The sequence below is a fragment of the Alosa sapidissima genome, chromosome 20, assembly GCF_018492685.1.
Source record: "Alosa sapidissima isolate fAloSap1 chromosome 20, fAloSap1.pri, whole genome shotgun sequence".
NCBI lineage: Eukaryota > Metazoa > Chordata > Actinopteri > Clupeiformes > Clupeidae > Alosa > Alosa sapidissima.
In genome coordinates, this window is record NC_055976.1 from 26,425,046 (window position 1) to 26,448,790 (window position 23,745).

Sequence of the window (23,745 nt, forward strand, 5' to 3'; positions counted from 1 at the left end):
CGTGTAGGGAGGAGGCCCAGAGGGGACAGCCTTGCTCCCACATCCGTCTTTAAAGCAGCGATCGCATGCCCACATATCTTTGTCAACAGCTCTGGCTAAATTCATGCCCCAAAATGATGCAACACTGTGTTCACTTTCGTTCGGTGCCACTGCTATTGATAATCTCAAGGAGCATGTTCCTTTTGCTCAAGAAGTGTTTTTATATTGCGCTCACGTTCATTTATTATGAACTTCTTGCATTGTAAAACACAACTGAAAGCTTTTTTCTCCTGTCACCCAAAGGTCTTATAGATGTTTGTTGCAGGTAATATGGTATTGTATTGTGCTTCCACAGTGGAAGGCAGTCTGTAGATAATTTGTGCATCCTTCAAACATCGGGCTCGTCGGGATTACATTTCAATTTCAATGCACACGTTTCCCCCATGGCCTCAATAACAATGCTTGCAAATGAGGATGTGCATAATCTGATTCTAATGATCATAATTTGAAGTACCGGTGTCTATACCTGTCAAGTTGAACATTGTTATCCATACGGATTTTCAGCATTGCTCATGTCTCTTCCGTGACACTGAATAATAGAATAATCATTACATAGTCCCTGCTCTGCAGTGCTCACTGTGACTCACTATGCCGGTGTCACAGTTGTACGAGGCAACAATGTTTCACCATTCCACAGGGCAGCACCTTCATCACTGAACAACTTATCACTATGGGGTGAACACAGACCTTTCAAAATGCAATGCAAGGCACAGTTGGGACACAACGCTTGCTAAGTGAGAGTGTGTGTGTGTGCGTGCGTGAGTGTGTGTGTGGCTTCCATCTTTGTGCCCTTGAGCAAGGCACTTAACCCCGAGCTGCTCTGGTGACAACGGCCCTTGTAATGTAATTGACATAAAGGCATGTAAATGTGTGTGTATGTGGTGCTTTGGGTGTTCTGTGTTAAACTTCACCCTTCTGGTAGTAGTATTTATTGTAGTAGTAATTGCTGTTATATAAATAACGAAAATGATGCACACCCTCCGAGGTGCTGGCAAGGGAAATTAAACTATAAAAAACTTTGTCAACTCAAACTCTATCTTTCTTTTTTTTATTGATACTAATAGTTTGGCATGTCAGCCTTGGTCAAGGTTCCTAGAGTGGATACTAGCAAGCCCAGTTTTAAAGCACCCAGTGTCAAACAAGCAGTGATGCCAGTAACGCGTTACTAAGTAACGCGTTAGTCTATTTTGACCACTTTTTTCGGTAACGAGTAATCTAACGCGCTACTATTTACAAACCAGTAATCAGATTAAAGTTACTTATCTAAGTCACTGTGCGTTACTATTTTTGTCATTTTCCTTAGTAAAAAGATATATTCTTTGCTTTCTTCTTGTCTCGGGGATTAACGTCATATAGGCTATGCCAACCTTTTCAGCATGAGGACTCACGTATAACACCACGCAGCAGAGAGCATGGTCTGTTTTGCTAAATCAACCAATCAGTTTTCAGTGTAGGTGGGCTTAGTTTATATCTCTTTTCTTAATTAATCAGTTCAGTTAGCGTATCTAGGAACAGGAGCGTCATGGCAGAGTCAGTGCCCCTCAAAAAGGAACATTTAAGACCCATTTCACATCAGACTATAATTGTCTCATAAGAGTAAAACATAATGATAGTCTTGCACACTGCACTGTTTGTAACAGTGACTTTAGCATTGCTCACGGCGGGTTAAATGATTGCAAAAGACCTGTTGAGGTGAGTTTAACAAGTGTAATTTCATTTGCATTTTACTCAGGCCTATACTAGATGGCTAGTTGCCAAGGCTACATGAAAAGGCCAAACTACCAAAATCTAGCCTACATATTTTACTATCACAATTTCTATCAATAGGCCTTCCTTATTTGGTGTACTGACTAGACATTATTGAACAAACATCTGAATTTCAGTATCTAAGTAGGTTAGGTTGGGATGTCTGCTATACATTGTTGGCATTACTGTTAAAATGCACTTCCAGTATAGTGAGTATTGGCAAAACCGGTTATCATTTTTATGTTGAGGCGGTGGGGGTGTTGTCGGCAGCTGCTGAAAGTAACTAATAAAGTAACTTGTAATCTAACTTAGTTAGTTTTAAAATCAAGTAATCAGTAAAGTAACTAAGTTACTTTTTAAAGGAGTAATCAGTAATCAAATTACTTTTTCAAGTTAACTGTGGCAACACTGCAAACAAGGGCATCATACCAGGTGTGCAATTAGGCTAGATCCAAAAAATCAAGTGACATAAATTGTTGGATTTGATTAAAAGTTTGGATTGGAACCTTGACAAAGGCCGACAGGCCGAAACGTTGGTATTAATAAAAAGAAGAAAGGGAGTGTGCAGTGACCCAAGTTTTTTTTTTTTTATGATAGTATTATTGTTGTTAGTTAAGGTCTCCTTTGCAATGTAAATTGAATGTTATTCCTCATTCTGTAAATGTCTTTGGATAAAAATGTTCCATGCTGAATGAACACATGTACATGTGACTGTTCCAGATCAGTACGGCTGAGGTGGAGGCTCTGCTGGGGCGCCTGCCCTGCACGTTCAGGCAGGAGCTGACGGGCGTGGGCGCCAGCCTGGAGAAGCGCTGGAAGTTCTGTGGCTTCGAGGGCATCAAGACGGCGTAGAGCTCTCGCGCTCAACAGGGGTGTCACGACGAGCGTGGGGACTGGGGAGGGCACGGTGTTTTCCCGGCGCCAGGACAACAGTCGCCCCGCCCCGCACCCCACACCCCGCCTCAGCCCCCACTCACCCTCCAACAACCTTCTTTTGGAATTTCGTTTTGGGAATCCTTTTGTGAACGTTGAGTTTTGGGTGCTTAGAACTGCCTCTGTTCTGCGTGTGTGTGTGAACATTTGGGTGTGTATGTGTGAACGTTGTGTGTGTGTGTGTGTGTATGTGTGTGTGTCTGTGTGCACGTAGTGTGTTCTTTGTGTGTCACACACGGAGGGTGGAAACCCAACAGCACTGGCAGGCCCCCAGGAGGGAAAAGACTACTGCACAGGGAGAAATCAGGGTCCGCTGAGAACTGAGCAACTTTCAACCAACTTCCTGTCTCTCTGGCCTTCTCTTGTTTCCTTCCAAAACTTTGTATAAAACTTATAAATATATGAATATATTTCTTCATTTTGCTTTTTCTTTTTTCTTTTTTCTGTATAGGCTGTTAACGGTGGCATAGGTTTTGTTTATATACTCTGTAAATGCTTGAATAACAACTTGATATTTTGAAATAAAATGGATGAACAGCTGAGAGAGAGGGACATGTTTTTTTTTAGCTGAGAGTTGCTGTGTTGACTTCTCTCCCCCAGTTCCTGGGTTGATCATTGAACAGTCATATTGTATGTTTGCATTGTGAGAGATGTTTGCACAAGTCCTATCTACAGTGTGTGTGTGTGTGTGTGTGTGGCTCGATGGTGTTTTAAGCCCCCACCGTGGACTTCAAGGCAGCGCTGCGACTATCGACTTTAAAGGGACACCAGGCAACATTTTCGTGTTGATTAATCATCTTCGTAAGTCGGTATATGGTTAAATGACTCATTACAGGTTCAATAAAGACTCTCTCGCCCGCCCCTACTGCCTGTAGGAAGAATATCCCGCTTGCAAGTTCAGTGTATCGTACCCGCCGACCTTCAGTCTCACAAAGTCTCAGACATCGCGAGAAGCAGGATCAGTTTACATCCTGCATCCACAGCACAGAGGCAGGCTAACGAAACACTAGCGATTGTTGCAAACGTGTGTATAATGGCAGAGCCGGCGTAGAAGCAGTGAAAACCCTTGACGCAAGATGCAAAGAAAAGGAAAAGAGCTTCAGACCGAGGGCTCACACACGTATCGACACATACAGGGGGAGTTTGGTAGAGAAAAAGCATCAGGCTTGCCTGGTGTCCCTTTAAGGCACTTAACCCTAATCCTAACCCTAGCAGGCATGAAAACTCCTCACCTTTCGGCGAAATTCGCCGTTTTGAATCCAAAATAGGGGACTTACGTGGTTAGCGCAGATCCGATGAGAAAATATGGGGGGGGGTGTATGGGGTTACAACTAGTTTACAAATCACGCGCAGACGCGAACGCATCTTGATGCGTTGTAAGACAAGAGCCCAATTAAAAACGTGTCTGATCCAGCAACGATTATGTGAATTCAGCCCCTATGCATTTAGCCTATTAAACAGTGGAAGCTAATTTTTGCCGCAGATGCAACGCGAACAGAACGCTTGCGCTGGAATAGCCTCCCTGTCTGTGTGACTACAGATATGCGTCTGAAATGTCAGCTGGAATGTGAGCCGGGCGAGGAGAGATGCTTATCGATGTCACAGGTGGGCTAGTTGAAACTTTCAACTTCTGTCAGAAAAAGACGTTGAGATTGGTGTAGCAACGTAGCATATAGGCTGTTGTTAAAGTTAGCGATATTGGACAGAAATATAGACATAACGAGTTAATTTGATTAATACGTGCAGTTTGAGCAATCTAGATCGACAAAAGGTGAAGCAAATAGGCATACTTATCAGTATAGCAAAGGCTAATGTGAATAACTAAATAGTTGAATTAAATGCTCCTAAACCGGGCTGGTGCGTTTTGTCAAGTTCAGAGACAAAGCAGTGCTTGACATGGTAATGCTGTCTTTTAAGAAACGTTCAGTGGCCTGATCAGTAGGCCTAGTCTGTGTCTACAGGGTTTAACATGTAATGTGAACACTGTTCACACAACTTTATTGATTGGTTAAACACACTAGCACAATGCCACAATCTGTAAGTAGCCTAGGCTGCAGGTTAAAACATTTCAAACCAATTTTACAAATTAAAGCCTATTCAGACTTATCTTATTCAGACTTATTCTAAGAGTCTACTATGAAGTGTCCATTAGGCCTATGAAATCTTCAGAAATGTCTGATAACTTCAGGCACAAAGAAATGAAAGAAAGAATGAAAACTCATGTAGATTACTGAGGAGGAGAGGAGGGCCAGGCTGACGCATGTTGCCAAACAGCGCAAGTGGGCCCCTTCACACTTAGTCCAAAGCCAAAAAGAAGAAATAAAGGTATTTTTTGTATAAATGAGTCATTTTGTAGTTAGTTTTCTTTATAAATCTCTGGTTTTAGGCATCTTCATACTCCATGGAAGCTATGCACTATTGGCAACAATGTCACTCGCACTTGTTTTGCTATGAAACACCCATTTCCCTCTTCACACGCCCTTCTCACCTTTTTCACCCCTGACCCGTTTTCATGCCTGCCCTAGTGCCTTCCATGCAGCGCTGCCTGGAAGACGATGTTGGGGGCTTAAAACACCAAGTAATGTGTCTGTGTGCGTGTGTGTGTCTGAGCACTAGCGTGGAAAGGTAGCCGGACATGTACAGTAGGCTGGGAAATCCTTCCCCACTATGACTCGGAGGCAAAGTGGGGGCCAGTGGCCACCGTAGTAGCCTGTAGTGTGGCGTACATGGCATGGATACAGCAAGCCCAGAGCAAACCTCAAACTCCGTTCTTCCTCCATCTTTCTGTCTCTGTCAGTATTGGACATAGCTTTCCACCGTGTCCGTACAGTATACATTTGTTTATGAGCACATCTGTGGAAGCACAAATTCAGACAAGGAATTGTCAGGCTTTACTTCATATGCCATCATTTCAACCCCATTTTATCCCCGTCATCTCTATGCTGCCTGGAGTCATGCACACAGAGCTGTATTGCATGTTCATAAATTCATGCTCAGAAAAGAGGGGCAATTACTATGGACGGGGGTGTATAGTGGCAGAGGTGCTTTATGTGTGAGCGTTGTGCCTGTCACACACAAGGCATTAGCGCAGTAGGGTGCAGTGTAACAAAAAAAAAGGTTGCATACCTCCATCGCTCTTCTGAACACAGTCAAGCATGCCAAATGTTCCTAATGTGCTATTTGTATGTGTGTGTGTGTACATCCTTTGTTGACTCCAAGGAAACTGAACCTTTTATTACACATGATTTGTCCTCATCAAGCTGCCTCCATTTCCTAAGGCTATATGTATGAAACATCAGGTTCAAATGCCTGTCAGAGCCTTTGCCATCCACTGAGAATTAGTCAGAGGTAATGAGTGTGAGTGTGTGTGTGTGCACATGCCCATCTCTCACACACACGCATTTTGACACACGTTTCTATACATAAACATTTTTATGGTCATGCATTTTTAATACCACTATTTCACATTAAATATGGACTTCAAGGAAGTCACAACAACATGGGAATTAAAGAGAATGAGTCTACATAAATGGTACAACTGCTCACGAAACATCCACAGAGTGTGCAAACACATATCTATTCTATCCTGATGCTTAGGGCTGATTCAGCCCATTTGAGAGATGTTTAATGAAATCTACCTGTATTTTAGTGGTCATGTCACTGAATATGTATCACATAGTGCCTTGGTTCTTCTAAGTAAGCACGTACAGTAGCAAGCAAGTATGATTTCAACACATCCTCAGATCCTCATCAACACAGGTCATGAAAGAGGGGAGCTGGCCTCTCCTCCAAAGAGACATAGCCTCCTCATTTTACTGGACAGCTTTGGGATGGACTGCCTTTGCCTGACACCTCAATACATGACACAATATATGAGCATGTCTGATATGAATAGAACACAATAATCTGCTTGTTTTGCCTTCGGTAACCAGCCAATGTATCCTGGGGCTTGATTTTCACCTCATAACTTAACATTTAAGGACTACAACACCGTGTGCACCAGGGGCAGGAGGTTTGTTTTTTGTATCCTTTGTGTGGTAACACTACGTGAAGGTATCTACATAAGAGTGACATGACACCGTCATGACACATGAACCCTAACATGTCATAACAAAAAATGAATGACACACTGACAGAAGCGTTATGTCATAAACGTTTATGACATGTTTATACTGTTTATGACATGTTCATGACAGTGTCATGTCACTCTTATGTAGATACCTTCAAGTAAAGTGTAACCCTTTGTGTATACGTAAACATGGACTAATTAGTTTTTCCAGCACCCCCCCACCCCTCATCACATCAGATATTCTCTTCATTTGGCCTCATCCTTGAACCCACAGGAGGATTACTCATTATTTCAATTCAAGGTGGCTTCGCGAGAAGCTTTTTCAAAAAGGTGTGATTCCATCACCGCTGAAATATCAGCCCCTGCGGAAGCACTCCAGAAGTGTCCTTGAACACCTGGTCTTATTTTTGCCTTCGAGCATTATCTTCAAAGAGGAGAAAGGGCACAGATGTCAAACTCGGCTAAGCGGAGTCTCGATCTCCGTGCTAAATCCCTCGTTAGGGATGTGCCTCACGCTCAAAAGAAGTAATTGGATCTGAAACACAACTCAACAAGGTTCATTTGGGTGATGTCTTGATGCCTGAGATATTTCTAATTATCTCACTTTTACTTGAATTCTTCAATCCGGACTGAATCCTGTTAATTACAAGCTGTGCCCCCCTTGGGTAATCACATGCTGATGATGGCTGTGTGCATGAGTAGCATAGGCTACTATAAACCTATCCTAGACTGGGGGGGGGGGGGAGGTCATGATTAGGAAAGACTAGGCCTACATTCCATCTACTTCACTCAAACACAAACACAGTGAGTGACACACACACACACACACACCAGTCATCAGTTTATGGAACAACCTTTCAGACCATTGCTGCATCACAGGCTTCCTGTAGCCTATGATGCACCAGAGAAACTGGTAGGTAGGCCTACATGCACTGAAGCCCCTGGAGTTGAAAGCAAAGGCTGATCTGCGTGCAGTGATTCACCAGCTCCCCCTACTGTATTGCAGATGTAGCATCGAGCCATCTGCGAAAGACACCTTGGTGATTCATCGGAGTCACGGTTTTATCGAGGTGTGTGTGTGTGTGTAGCATTATGGGATCAGTTCACATCCTCATGCTAACTCACGTCCCAGCGAAGCTTTGCAAGCCTCATTAATTTATGTATCTGTGTAAACCTGTAAAATTATGGATTTACTGAAGGAGAGAGAGGCAGAATATATGAGCCCCTGTAGGCTACCGGAATGGCATGTGAGACACTCCATGCCACGACTGTAGACTATTCCAGAAAATGAAAGCTTTGCTGAAGACATTCATTACTCTCCTGTTGCCATCATCATTATTACTCTCCTTGGAAAGAACTTATATTCTGAATTTAATCATGGCTATTTTTATCTTTGCAGATTTCAAATAGTTCTTTACAAAAGGATTCTATAATAATAATAAATAAATAATGAAACATCTTGAATGTTGAACATGTGTTACTATTCCTTTACTACTAAAGCTTTGACAGTGAGATTGTTCTGTGTGTGTGTGTGTGTGTGTATTAACTATTAAACAACAGCAGGTTTCCAGGTCAAAGCGTTCTTGGTACTATGCATAGGGACAATGCTCCTCAGTGAGACTGTCAAAGAGGTATGAGGTCTTTGCCCATATTTATACAGAGACATAAACATGCTTATGAAACCTGGCTATTGTCTTAATATTTGGCTGCATGCACTCACTCACTTCTGCTTATTAGGTAGCTTGACATTTCAAAGCTGGGGTGTGATTAACCACAACCTCTTGCGGATATGTGCAAAACAACAAGAACCGGCCTGAGACAACTTCTCTAAACCAGTCACAATGTTTGCATAAGCACTTAATGCAATGGTGAAATAAACATGACACATGATAGACAGAAGAATAAAACTCTCACAGTGACCCATTTGTAAATGGTGTTATGTAGACATGTTTGGATTCTGGTGGAATTAGAGATGCTGTGCTGTGCTGCTGGGCCTATGTCTCCTGATGAGCTGCTAGCTTCTCCCTCCAACCCGTGAAGAATTTCAAGGCATTTATATTGGCAATGATTATCTCTATTGTTGTGGGTATTGTTGTTGCTGACGGAAAAGTTGGAACTTTTCACACAACAATGAAATATGATTTGAAATATGGTTTCACACAATAGTTTCTGACTTCTTTTCACTGTCTTCGTTTGAAGTGGAGTGTGTCAGCATGACTTCAAAAAAGCCATGATGTATTTTATTTAACAAAGAACAGACAGCTCGGCTGAACCATTTTCACCACTGCAGCCCCCTTTTGGAAGGCGCATCTTGTTAAGAGTTACCAAAGTAAGTGTCTCTGTTATGTAAGGAAAATAAGTGGAACATTCACACCCTACATGGTGTGTCCTAGATGGACCTCAACAAAACAAAACTTATGTATCACTTTCCCTACAATCTGCCTCTAATCTCTTAACAGTTGCATTTTCAAACAAGGCCAAGAAGTGCACACGCATAACTTTCAAACTTCCCACCGCATCATGCATGCAGTTGGAGCGCACAGTGCTATTTTTGTTCTTTGCCCTTTTCAAACACTTATGTTAAGATGGGTTTATTTTTACTCTGATTAATAATGAATTCAGTAGAATCCCCATTATTTGTTTCCATTGTTGATAAACTTCTGATCTTTATCACACACTGTGTGACAAAGGGTTTTGTATAACGGTTTGCTCCAGAGAGCCAAGCAAACGGAGAGATTTGCATGCATAAAAATGAATTGTTTCGAATTTAATGAGCTAGCCACACGCCACAGGGTTGCTCTCTACTATATGAAGCACTTCCTGAGAATGTTGCCCCGAAGTCGTTCATTAAATCTGCATGGGCACAGAAAACACAGAAAGTCCTCCCCTCCCACACACACGCACGCACACACCTCTCTCCTAATAGCTTTTGATGTCAAGTTGTTGTGCTTAATAAAAACCTCATGGATGTATAGGAGACAAAATCAACAGTGACAGACTGAGGCCTAGTCCACACGTACCAAACCGATCTTTTTTTCCTCCGTCTTCCCTGGAACCGTATCAAGAATATTTGCGTCCAAACGGATCCATCTCAACACGACTCAACACGTTACTTCATACCCCAGGCCTATAGGTGGCACTGTGTCTTTACAGAAATTCACCAAAACTTGCGCTTTAAAAACAGACAGAATAGGCTACGGCGAAATGGCTAGTGCAAGGAAACCAGAATTGTTTGTGTGGACTGATGGTGAACTGTCAACTGTAGCCAACTGTACAACTAATAAACTTTATTTTACGGTTTGTGAAGGGTGCAGTCCCGTCCTTTATTTGGCTAACGCAGGTAGGCCTACTAATCACCTTTACTTTCTTTGGTTGTAGGATAGTCCGTGATTCACATTAGTTTTGGCTATCACCGCAATTAGGCTACTAAACGCAAGGCTTACCCAAGTTCTAGGCTATTCTGTCGCCACATTTATAATATTGCTATAAAACCTTCATTAGTAAGTCAATACTTTTGCCTGCATCAAATCGTGCATTCGCATTCAGTGTGCTACCATCGGCTTAACGTGAGTTCTAAGCGTCTTTGTATGCTTATATCTGATTTCACTCGACTGTGAATGCATGTATATATGTTGTAAGACATGTAAAATAAATGAATGACACTGGCACTACGCACAAATTAATGTAGCCTAAACTTACACCGCACTTTCCTAATAACTTAAGTTCTCTCGCGTCACTGACAGTAGCTAGAATGCATAAAAAAACACCGGGAAAAACAGTGTTCATCCACCAAGTCATAAGCTATCGGCGCTGCGCAGCATCAGATATTTATTTTAACGGAGTGTAATCGTAGGTAATGTCATGTATGAAAACTAGTATTGTTAGGCAATAAAAGTGCAAGTCCAGGGCAGCTGAGGTGTGGCGATGACATAATCGATACGCAAGCAGGATGTGCGGTTTCGCTGTCTAAACAAACTCAAACGGGCTACGGTTTCAGATTTCTCCACTCTGGGACCAGGTTTCAGAAAAGTGCGGTTTCGGGCAGTGCGTTTACAGGATTCGTTTGGATGCTCGGCCAAGACGAAGCAAAACCTCTGCGTTTAACCTAAAAAGCGTCTCCGTGTGGACAGGCCCTGAGCGTGTCCACTGAACTTAGTCCTGACTGATGGCACACTCCACTATGTGGCACTCCACAAAAGGCACACTCTTCAGATTGTGTTGGTCTTTCTCTGAATCTGAGACCCCCCCCCCCCCCCCCCCCCCCCATCTCTTCCTGGTCACCCAAAAGACACTGCGATGTTGGCATGACTGTGCATGATTTTCAGCTCAACCCATGATCACGAGAGACAGAGACGTTTGGTTTGGAGATATTGTTTCATTTTCCTTCACAGTTGGACGTCACTGGACCTCTCTCTAGAAACTGTTGCTGCTTGCCTTCTGCATTGGAAAGAGAAGCTAACAGGATTAGTGCAAACAGTGACGTTTATGGTAATGTGGCCTCTGCCTTGCCTCTCCTGGATCACTGAATATACTATAGCTATATGTTCATCCCCCTGCTAACTCCATGGTTGATATCCATGGATGGACTGAGCAGGAGATCCAGGCTGAGCTATCGGCATGCTGGCACGCTACCTTGATTCGGCCAGGAAATTGATAGTGAAGATTGGATCCAGTCCATCGATTGCCCTCATTCGGCACATTTCTCAGCTCAGTAAAGGGTGAATTTAAAAAGAAAATCTAGGGGCAGTTCATGGATGTGTATGATATTCTGCTGATAGTCCTCTGTGAGGACAGGGGAAAAGAAGAGAACATTCTAGAGAGGTGAACACACCATGAGAAGCCTCATAGCACAGCAATGGTCACCCATCTTGCAGCTCCTCGGGACATAAACAAGAACAAAACATTGTATATTTGCCATCAGATCCACCTGAAAAGCGTAAATGTCGTTAACACATTATAATTAAGTGAATGCCCTGCATTGTGCAGATAACAGCCCTCCTGCTACTACCTGCAAATCAAGTTATCTGTAGCACGCTCAAAAAAGTGTATTAAAACTTCCAGGAGTTGTTTCTAGAGAATCCACTCTCACGGCTGTTCCATAGCTTTTCCACAATGTATAAATTATGTTCACCCAGGAGATAAACAAGGAAACTTTGTATCATGCAATACAGCCACAGAGCACTTCACTCCCCTTTTACACCATGGCCCATATTGCTCTTTGCCCATGGACTGTGTTTGTCTATCTCAGGTCTCAATGGCGCAGAGTACACTGAATTTTCGAATTTCCAAGATGGCTGCGCCCATTAACATTAAATGTGTGTTGTAGATATGCTGTTTATTAGCCGTTCTGTCCAATTTGTGTCACATTAAATCAGTCGTAAAAACAATATTGTCTACCTTCTTTGTCTTTGTGAACCTATCTGTTGCTATATTGCTATGATGTTTGTTTGTGTAAAATACCCTCCTGAGAACCAAGAAAAAAAAGTTTTTTTTTGCGATTTCCTTTCTATTTAGGATTAAAAAAACATCTTACAATTTTTATTTTTTACATTTTATTTTTATTTTAAATTTTATAGCATGTCCCCTGTGGTGGACAAAAGGACCGTTTTAGTATGAAAAGGTATCCATGAAAATAGACAAAAATGGACAAATTATGCTTTTAGTGGTATTAAACGAAGGGTAAACTTAACCAAATATAAGGGAAAATGTTATTTATCCTTCTAGACTACTTTATTTGCCTTTTTGGACAGTTGTATTTCTTTTTTCTGGATTGTTCATTTCATTTTCATGTTTTTCTTTCATCTGCGATAATTCATTTTTTAGTCTTACTCTAAATATCATCTCTGTTTCACTCACTCATCACCTGAGAGCTCCAAATCCCCCCCCCTCATTCATCCTATACAAATGATCTCCTAAATTTCCCCAAAAATCTAAATATTTTGGTCCTGGTGTCCATTATAATGGACATTCATAAAGTCACTATTATTTCAAAATGTAAATAATTTAACTTCTTTCAAAATTAATCATATGATTCCTGACATTTTCATTAACAAGACCATATATTGCCATCATAATCATCATTCTATTGCTTGCCTAGAAAGTAGTCTCCGGTTCTGCTCCCGCCTACTTGAATGCCCTCATACAGACATACGCTAACTCTAGACCGCTGAGCTCCTCAGACGAACGACGTCTAGTTCTCAGGCCAATCCAAACTTTTCTCATCTGTTGTTCCTCGTTGGTGCAAGGGCAGGGACATCCCTCTCCATTTTCAAAAAAACTCCTTAAGACCCAGCTCTTTAGAGAACATCTCCTCTCATAGCACCACTTACAACAAGTCTTGCTGATCCTAGCACTTACCAGCCGTCTTGAACTGACATGTAACTGTTAAAAACAGCACTCACTGATGCACTTATTCTTACTGTACTCTACCGTTTTTGAAATTGTCCTAAAATTGTTGAGAATTGCTTTAAAACTTAAACTGTTTACCATGCGTCAGCCAAATGTAATGTAATGTAATGTAATGTAATAGCAGAAGCAATAGCTAACAACAGACAAACAGTAGCATATTGTTCTCATGACTTGTTGACTACTGGAAGCAACCAGATAAAGACAAGTTTTTAAACGGATGACGTCACTCCAAGCTCCAAGTCGCTTTATGAGACAACTGGAACGTGGCATAATGGCTCTTTCCATTGTAAATCATTGTACACCCACCTGTACAACATGTACGATTGAGTTGCTAGAGTAACGCTGGGGTTTGTAGTCTTTTTGGGAAGAACATGGATGCCACCAGGGCAGCAGCTGTCTCGTTGGTGTTGGACATTGGTCTAGAACACGTCCTTCATTCTCCCTTACTGGATATGGTCAATGTGAATTAATAATAAAAACTTTTTTTAGTAACTCAATTTCGCCTATTTCAAGTTTCTCTCGAGCCACGAGGGTCATTAGCAGGAGGCTAGTCATTGTTATTGTTTTGTGCTACATGTAGCCTCTAGCTAAACGGCTGGAAAACAAATTGTTACATTGTATTGCACGCACAGCAAGACCGTGCAATGCATGAATTGGTGACCGGATTGAAGCAGCAATGTAATCTAGTGTGCAAGAGCATTCCATCAACATTAAAATGACCAACACAGTACAAATTCAAAGAAAATACATCTCATCTCAACCATGGGCGCAGCCATGTTTGTCGTAAGGTCGTACGTCCACCTCGGGGTACCCTCAAGTAGAGGTAAAGGGGGCGTGCCTGCGTGAAATGGCGCAAGAAAGCTGGGTAATTTACACTTTCCAACTCAGGCGACGGATTTACGAGTCTAATGGAAAGGCCCACAATCAGATTGGACTGGAGCTGGAACATTGATTATTACATCTTTTAATCATATGTTGTGGCTGCTCAAAGTAACTACACAACAAATCAGACAAACCAAATTCAAAATTTGGGCTGATATCAGGTCAAAATAGCAGTGTCTGCTTGGCATAAGTCCATGCATCATTTTGTGTTTTTACTGTATGACGTCATCACATTTTGCCGTAGTTTTAAAATACAAAAATACACACCATCAATAAATATTTTGTATTTATATAAAATGCAAAGTCATCTTCTTCAACCCAATAAAAAAAAAGTTACAAAATAATATTTTATATTTGAAATACGTATTAGATACATGTATCAGAAATACTGCCCATCCCTGCACAGCATCAGGTCATATAGTGGCCGAAACATTTACATTTGTTAAAGACTTGAGAGTGCGATTTTCAACTTTATTTGTATAGTCTTTTTCTAATTTGAACCAAAGAGGGTTTTATTTTTGGAGTTGAGCGTGCCTGTTCCTGTTATTTATTTAGACTTTTATTTATATATTTCTTTTTTTATTTATGTATTTAATTCTGTCACAAAAAACATTCCATATCATGTTATTTTTATTTATCTAATTTATTTATTTCAACTTTTATTTATTTCATATTTCATTTATTTATTTAATTCTGTCACAAAAAACATTCCATAGTAATAGTTCCTGTGTTTACTTCAGGTTTTTATTTATATCATTATTAGTTGTGGTTGTAATTTATTCATCCCTCAATGCCAGACAGATACAATAGAATGTTGAATGTTGATCCTATGGCTACGGCCTTGACATCAATAAACATTGCACTGACAGTTTAATGTACTCATATACCCCTACATTAAAAAAAGAATACAAATAATAGTAATATAGACTAAAATTTAACAGAATAATAACCATAAACATAAACATATACAAACCACAACTCTGTAAGGACTCTGTTAGATACAAGGTAAACAGATGAGTCTTTAGGCGCTTTTTGAAGATCCCAAAACTAGAACAAAGCACAGTACAAGACTCGCTAGAACAAAGCACAGTAGTAGTTCAATCATTTCACCAATAATGATTCAAAGAAGAAAAGAGTATTGACTGGCAAGGTGTGTAAAACCCATGGCCTGAAGATCCGCAGGAAATGTAGATGGTGCCGGTGTCAACACACAGGGACTACCTCTGTGCAGTGAGACGTAGGAGGAGCCATACCAGAAGTCACCCCACAGAGCTCAGAACCTCCAGGTGACACATGCCCCAGAACCATACAGATCCACAGAACACTGTTAAGTGGCCCCAAGCTTGCAAGGAGGAGTGGCTCCAGTTTGATGAAGACGCTGACACCATTTTGGAAGCGACAGCTAAGGGAGGTCTATAAGAACGACCTCAATGTCGAAGGAAAAGATATTCCTCAGCATTTTTGAGTGAGTGAATGGGTTGAGCTTCAAGCAAATGATGTCCAGATCACGGCTGCTAAAGAAAGGAAAAGCAATTGACAAGTTCCGCTTTACATTCAGTAACAGCCAGATACCATTCATCAGAGATGGGCAGTATTTATGATACATGTATTGTATTTAGAATATGTAAATGTATTTTAAAATAAAATATCAAATACCCCAAAAGACGAAAAATACAGCCGGACGGTAAGACCAGTAATGCGTAGGCTAGGCTTGTCTTAGCACTGAAATGCCCCCCCCCACACACACACACGTACATACGTGCACACACACAAAAGGAAACATTTTTAATCAATGACACAATAAGCCAATAACCTTTAATAGTGATTACACTTTCAAAATAGTGTACCAGGTAGTGCTGGGCGGTATACCGGTTCACACCGTTTACCGATGTATATTTTTGTTATGATATGAATTTTTAATATACCGCCATACCGGTGTATTTGATTACACAACGTTTGGAACGCTGCGCCGCGCGAAAGTGTTTCAGACGGGACTTTTTTCACACGCACGCATGATGCCAATGCGAGGCATAGTGAGGGTAAACACAAAACACAAAAAAAAGTGAAAAAGTTTTTCCCCTGAAGTATGACCCTTAAGGCTCAATTTCTCCTTAGGTAAGGGGTTTATTTAAGGGTGTTGCACAGAAATAATACCTTAAATTGTTTCTTTAGTTAAGGAAAAACGTTAAGGGATACTGCATTGAAAAGGATTTACCTTCACGAAAATTCTATTGAGATTGTTCAACAGCTGTAGCTGGCTAGTAGGTGATGTTAGTTAGCAACCCACCAAACACAGTGAAGTTTAATGATCTTATCATTCATCTCACCTTAAGAATATTCGCTGAAATTATCCAGGTAGCAAGTAAAGCGTGTTATAGACATGCACTGAGCAATACTAGCTGGCTAGTTAGAAATGATCCTGACTGTCATCAGTGCACCAAAACAAACTTTTTTGTTAATGTTTTGCCTAGCGAACCGAAGCGAAGCTCATGGCAGGCTAACAAGACATCCACATGAAGTTAACGTTAGCCTACCACTAACGTCATGTAAACCACACAATAACAATACATTTCTGATAGGCCTATTTGACAGAGTAAGCATATTAACAGAGGTTTTATTTTAAAATTGTATCATTTTCAAAAAAGTATAATTATTGCAAGTTGCACTACTTTTTGTATTGGTTTTATACAAGATGTTTGTGAAATTTGCAAAGTAAAACTTCTGTATTTTGACTGCAATTGTCTTTGCATTGTGATTAGATTCTTTATTAGAATCATGAGTGGCTCTTTGTAAACAGCATCATTTTGGGGCCATGCAAAACTGCATTTCCACTAGTGTGGAGTTATTCTACATCAGTGGTCCCCAAACTTTTTCTTCCGAGGGCCAGCTCACTATGCCTGGCTCTATGAGAGGGCCAGAGACTGAGTATATCAGTAACCTTAAATAGCTTAGTGCTGTGAACAACAAACATTTAATCATAGGCTACTGCAATTTAATACCATTGTTAACTGTGTTTATATTGCCATCATGCCATTTAAAATGTAGCTCAAATGAAATAATACTAATAAAAAAAGACTTCCCAAAAGTATTAGCAGGGAGTCCCAAAAGTATATTTTATCTAAAATGTGTGAACTCTGAGTCTTTGCATACACAGCTCAAGTTGTGAACAAGCAATATCCTACAAATAATTTAATAACCAAGTTTTATGAAGTGCTGGCAACTTTCACTCACCTGATGAGAACTTTATGAAGTGTGAATTTGGATGAACATTTGAACGAGTGAATAAAAAAAGAGAAATAATTATCCCAGGAAGTCCCAGAAATATGACTTGAATAGAAGTTAGTTAGTTATTAACCATTAATTGATAAACTTTTAGAATACTTTGAGCACTGATGCAGTCAGCATAGGCCTCTTTACATTGTTTGTAAGCCTACATTTCATTCCGTTTTCAATGGTAAACGCGAAACAGCGCCAAAACAACCACCAGTGGACAAAAAGAGTATTACACATGTACTGGTAAGATTCGCAATAGAGAATGAATGGGGGAAATTACAGAGGTTACAGTTTGGCGATGTCATACTTGTGCGGGCCAGATGCTATATACCACAGATATGTTTTGGGGGGCCACCCAAAATGAGGTGGCGGGCCGTATCCGGCCCGTGGGCCGTAGTTTGGGGACCACTGTTCTACATCATGACAGTAAAATAGACCGTCTATGTACTGCAGCAATTCCTCTCAACCTGTAGAAAATGCTGTGAACATCTGATTATGCATGGTAAAAAAATACCGTCATATACCGTGAAACCGTAAGAATTTTGAAAAATACCGTGATATACATTTTTGGTCATACCGCCCAGCACTAGTACCAGGGTGAAAATTAAACTGTAAACAATGTGTTCTTCAGGTCTTAAACATCCATTTGAAATCACTTCATGAAGTGCACAAAAAGTAGCTTAAAAAAATGTCAGGCACACTGGGAGAAAAACAAATTCTCAAAAACTCTATTACAATCCAGCATTTAAAAAGCTGTAAATTAAGTCAGCTTGACATGAAGCTGCTGGTGGGAATTACATCAGCTAAACTATGTCCATTTCCCACATCCCACTCTAATACTTTGTTGAATTCATATCTAAAATCAGGGTCATTGTCATACTCAATTGGCAATTCCAAGTAGCAGCCACATGTGTGGGCAATGGGCCGTCTCTGCAGACCTTGCATCTGCGTGAAGGTCACAAATCAGAGCCTGTGCAAAACCGAAGGAAAAGAGACAAGTGCTGTGTGTCGGATTCTCTAAGGTATGTGCCAAGATACTTGCCAATTTGCTTCTGCTGATTATTCACAGTAGTAGGGTATGAGAGAGACCTCATCACCTTTCTCAGTGTAGGGTGAAGATTTTCATAGGCTACTGAAATTCCCTCTAACTCTGACCTAAAGGGTGCCATCACATTGCTCCACTGCTCGATTACAAAGGCAGGTTCTTGAATCAGCTTTTGGTGGGCAAGCTCCTCCAAGAGCTGTTCAATATTATCAGCAGTTGGCACTCTTCGACAGCTATGGAGATCCATTATTTCTAGCAATTCTTCCTGATCCACACTTTCAAAGTCTGAACGGCAAGAATCAAGGACCATTCGCTCTGACTCTGTAACATACCTGAGGAAGATGTCAACAAGACCACTTTTAACACAGCCCAAGGCAGCTTGCTCCAAAACTATTGGGGCCATTTTTATAGGCAGATTTTTTTTCTCTTTTCGCCAACCAAGTATAATGATTCTGCCAATGCTTTCCCACTGTTGCCTACCAAAATCATGGTGTAAAAAAGGCACCTTGATAGCATTGCCTAATGTACATTGCTCATAAAAGTCCTGCCAAAATTCAGTCAGCACATCCCTTAAAACACCGCCTTAATCAACTGCCTTTTCCAACCTTCCATTGGGAAGAACCACTTGGATGTAAACGTCATCTAGCATGATACTCTCATCACAAAAATGTGAAATGAGTTCTCTCAGGATCTGCCCACGATGAACAAGGATTTTATACGTATATATACTCTTTTGATCCCGTGAGGGAAATTTGGTCTCTGCATTTATCCCAATCCGTGAATTAGTGAAACACACACAGCACACAGTGAGGTGAAGCACACACTAATCCTGGCGCAGTGAGCTGCCTGCATCAACAGCGGCGCTCGGGGAGCAGTGAGGGGTTAGGTGCCTTGCTCAAGGGCACTTCAGCCATGCCTACTGGTCGGGGTACGAACCGGCAACCCGCCGGTTACAAGGCCGATGCGCTAACTAGTAGGCCACGGCTGCCTCTAAGACATCTACAGCAATGGCTACATCAAGTTCACTCACACTAGGCAAATCTGACTTGTCAATAGTGGAGTAATCTAAGGGGACACGATCACTGTTTGTGTCGGACAGGACATTGCTGCTTCTAACATATGACATCGCTGGGGTTTGTCTCTTCACCTTCAGCCAGAAGTGTACTAGGCCTAGGGGGATTGGAGGAGGCTGGCTATTCTGCATGTCTTCCCCTTCCTGTGTAAGCCTGCCACTGTTATCAAGGCAACTAGCCTTCTTCTTTGTGGTTAAATAAAACCATAAAATGGGCAGCTTTGTTTTTTCGTACAGTTCTCCAACTGTAGTCTGGTTATCTAATGGGTGCTAAGATCAATGTGAAAATCTGTAACATTTCCCTCTGAATTTTTTATATCAGGAAAAAACAAGTTTATGGCTTTTTCAATCAACTCATCTTTCCTACAATCCTTGAACACACATATTTTTCTTGTACCCCCTCCTTTTTTGGCCCTCACTTGAAAAAACTGCTCTTTACGGAAATTCAGCCATCCCATTTCTATTTTCCTTTCACTCTTCTGAGCATTTCGACTTGGTACCTTCTCAGACAAATGTTCACGATCCCCACTTCTTGATATCTTGGCTTTCAGTCGCTCAAAAAGTTTAGATTTGCGGGCAACAGGACAATTTCCCTTCCGTCTGCAATATCCAAGGACAGCCAGTCGGTCCCCATAGGATGGTAGATACGTAGTTAACTGGGCATCTGTCATGACAAGTAGGACATTGGGATCAATCTACAAAAACAAAAAAGAAAACACACATTAAACCAATCAACTATTTAGCAATAGATAACATAGCATTTTGCTTTTCTTTTGCAATGTTTGTGTCTGATGACTTAATTGATTTCTTTCTGCATTCATATCAATCAAATTGCAGTGAGGTTGTTTTGGCTGGCATCTCTTCAAAAGAAGGCAATTGTATTTTAACTACCCAAAACTCAAATTGAGCATCTTTGCCGTTAACAGACCAGTTACCTTATCCTTTTCTAGTTGCTGTATGGTTTCCTCCAGTACATTCCGCAACCTCAAGAAGTCACACAGCCCATCCATCCTGTGACAGGCCAACACAAATATATAATGAAAGGACGAAAGGCCAACAACATTGTGATACATTTATAACAACAATGCATTACCCTCTGCACATTCTAATCAATTTTGTTTTGTTTATTATTTTGAGCATCACATCAATAGGAATCAATCAAATGGAAGAGATATTTGACCTGCTGGACAAAGTTGACACCCCTGGGTTAGGTAAAATTTCACAGCCAGCCTTATCTGACCATTCATCAATATATGTAGATTAATGACAGCTGACCAGCAACATTTTTTCAGTTCATACTTTTAAAAATAAAACTATGTTGTCACTGTAGCCTATTTCATGTTTCAGGTTTATCTTTCAGCACATCTATGCCAACAGATACCTTGCAGAGGGAGAATAAACCCAAGACTATGCTGCCATAAGCAGACAACCATCACCCTCACCTAAGACGTCATTGGGAACATAGTCTCCGTGTCATGAAAATAAACCAGTGTATGGTACAATTACACTGTATGGCTTTAGCAGATCAATTTACCTGTGTTAATCATGGGTTTCTTCTCCTTCCGTAGAGCATCCGTTGGCTGAATATGTGCTGAAAGATAAACATGAAATAAGCTACATTCACAACATAGTTGTATTTTTAAAGCATATGCACACAAAACATGTTGCTGGCCAGCTGTCATCATACAGCTAATACAGCTAAATATATACAGCCAATGCTTAATAACTTCCTTTCACCTTCATTATTTGGATGAAGGAAGAAGTATAATTCAGATGTTTGCGTTTTTGTAGTGCAGTATTGTATGTTTATACATTTGAAAAAATATATTGGCTGTGTTACCACATACAGCCTACAGTGGGTCCCCTTTAGAAATGGCCACATAGCACATTCGCGCTTTCCGTGATACACGCTGCTGCATGAAATGTATTACAACTTATCGCCACAAGGTGGCAGTTTAAGTCCGTTGTAGCATTGCCGGTAAACAGGGCAGCGGAATGCATTCAAAGGCGTTGCAAGTGGCAGTGAGATACTGTAAGCAGAACGAAACTAAAGATCACCTCGTTAAAGTCATACAAGTAGACTAGAAGTAGAAGTAGACTACAAGTAGACTAGAAGTAGAAGTCATACAAGTAACACTGGTCTACTGTGTTTGGTTCCAACGTGAGGCACTTCTGAATATTATTGGCGGCCATCTTGGATTTGACCTCTCCCGGGCCTCAGAGGTCAAATTTGACTTCCCTCCCAATCTGAAAATAAACCTCATGGTATAACCAGAGAATGTAGACGGGCTCTGGTATAACCTAACTATGGTAGAAGTTTCATGTTTCCTTCAAAAAGTACACAATTCCCCTTGATTTGAGTGTTTAACCGCTGTACCATTTTAAACCAGACCAAATGCCTACAGTATCGTATTCGTCGCGTACAGAGTAGCCTATGACTGACCGATGCGATTTTTCAAAATCGTGTGTTAGGCTATTTTCATGGTGAGAAGCAGCTAGCAGGTAAGGGATAACGGCCGCCGAGGTGTCCTGTTATACCGAATTAATGGACGAAGGCGAGGGGCAAATAACTACCCGACGTAGCGGAGTCCATTAATTCCGTATAACTTGACACACCTCGAAAGCCGTTAACCCGCTTATCACCCGGTTGCCACTGTAAAGCCATGCCTTTATAGCAAGCGAAGGAAACACGCGGTTCCGTTTAAAAAGAAGCCCACTAGTTCAGCTTGTTGTACAACTTTCGTTGGCCATATAACAGCGTGTCTAGAGCATATCTTGACATTTAAAATAGTATTCATGACACATGAATTATTCATAAACTTTCATTAGGCTCCCGTAATGTGCATTAGGACAACAGGGAATGTTAGAACAATATCAATGTTAAAGCCATGTCAAGTTGCCTAACTGTTGCTCGAGGCTCGAACCTAAAACACTGCTAACGTTAGCAGTGTCCTATGTAACGGTTAGCAAATAAATGCATGTCAGCTTCACGCACATTTCCCATACACGATTAAATGCACTCTGGTGAAACGTTGTGAACTGACTGAGTATTCACTGACCAACAGACAGCATATTATGAGAGCCCGAGGGCTCCATCAAAGTTCACTTGCCTAGTAAACTAGAATTATAGAAGATAGTCTAACGTTAGCTAGTCAAATATCAAGCCTAGTCTACTAACGTTAGCTGCTACACCCAAACGCTACTACAACAACATAGCCACGCAGTGCATTTTCCAGCAAAACATGAACTGGATGAAAAGATGGATTGTAGGTTTTACACACTAGCAACACTATGCTCTACAAATTCGCTTACCTTGCTGGATTAGGAGAGGGACTGAGATGAGACAGTGTACATGCCACTTGCAGGTCCAACTCTGACAACGAGGTCCAAGTTTCGAACTGGAAGGAAGTGATGCGACTCGCTACGCAAGGTCAGGCAGACTTTATATCTCTTAATTATGAGAGATAAAGTCGTAATTACTAGAATTTAATTATGACTTTAAATCTCATAATTACGACTTTATTTCTCATTATTATGACTTTATATCTCATAATTATGACTTTATATCTCATAATTTTGACTTTAAATCTCATAATTATGACTTTCTTTCTCATAATTATGACTTTAAATCTCATAATTTTGACTTCGTATCTATCTTTTTTTTTTTTCTTAAGTGGCGGGAACGGGCTTCCATACAGCAAAAGTGGAGTGGCACAAAATAAACTTGGGTCCAATTCAAGCTTGAGTTGAATTGAACAGGCCTACCGTATGAGCATTTTCAGGTAAGCGTTCTGTTCATATAGCCTAATTCCCGAACAATTCCCTTTTCTGTATTTTAACGGTTTTTTTCTTGAATTTCCTATGTTGAAAAATGAATAGCCTACGTAGGCCTAAGGACATTGGACATCTGATTATAGCTTGAACGTTCCCTAGCACGTCCCTTTATATTTATTCTAGAAGCGTAGGGTAATTGTGGCACATTTCACCCCATTTCAGAATAGAAATATAGGCTACTTGAATTGAAGTTTTCAGTGTATGGTTAAGTTAAATCAACCATGTGTTTTACAGCTAGGCTAATGCTTTATCCTTTATGTGTGCAATAGGAGTCACATCAGAACTTATGGACGCAGGCTTTACTCAGAGAGGAAGGTAATTTTGTAGCCTTTCCAGTAGAAACCTTAGCACGGGCTCTGAATGGAAAAGAATTTGGGGCGAAAAACAAATGTAGGCTAGCTTATCACGACCTTGTCATCCAGGTCTGAACACCAACAGAGGTCA

General features: G+C 40.9%; 1 protein-coding gene and 1 long non-coding RNA gene across 5 annotated transcripts in view; one reads left to right on the plus strand and one right to left on the minus strand.

Moving 5' to 3' along the window:
• enox2 (ecto-NOX disulfide-thiol exchanger 2) overlaps positions 1–3,258 on the plus strand; it is a 51,165-nt gene extending 47,907 nt beyond the window's left edge. Inside the window, 1 exon segment of the mRNA XM_042073978.1 lies at positions 2,506–3,258. Coding sequence (XP_041929912.1) covers positions 2,506–2,637 — 132 coding nt within the window. The 3' untranslated portion in view covers positions 2,638–3,258.
• An 11,581-nt stretch (positions 3,259–14,839) lies between these two features.
• Positions 14,840–22,940, minus strand: LOC121695052. Of its 4 annotated transcripts, none has more exons than XR_006025990.1 (6): positions 22,780–22,940; positions 21,002–21,058; positions 20,403–20,478; positions 19,968–20,162; positions 15,734–15,799; positions 14,840–15,588 (listed from the first exon to the last, which is right to left on the minus strand). It is a non-coding gene; the product is annotated as an uncharacterized LOC121695052 (long non-coding RNA). The 4 variants fall into 4 exon arrangements; XR_006025989.1 differs by having other exon boundaries at positions 14,840–15,591; XR_006025988.1 differs by lacking the exon at positions 15,734–15,799 and having other exon boundaries at positions 22,780–22,927.
• Positions 22,941–23,745: the final 805 nt, after the last annotated feature.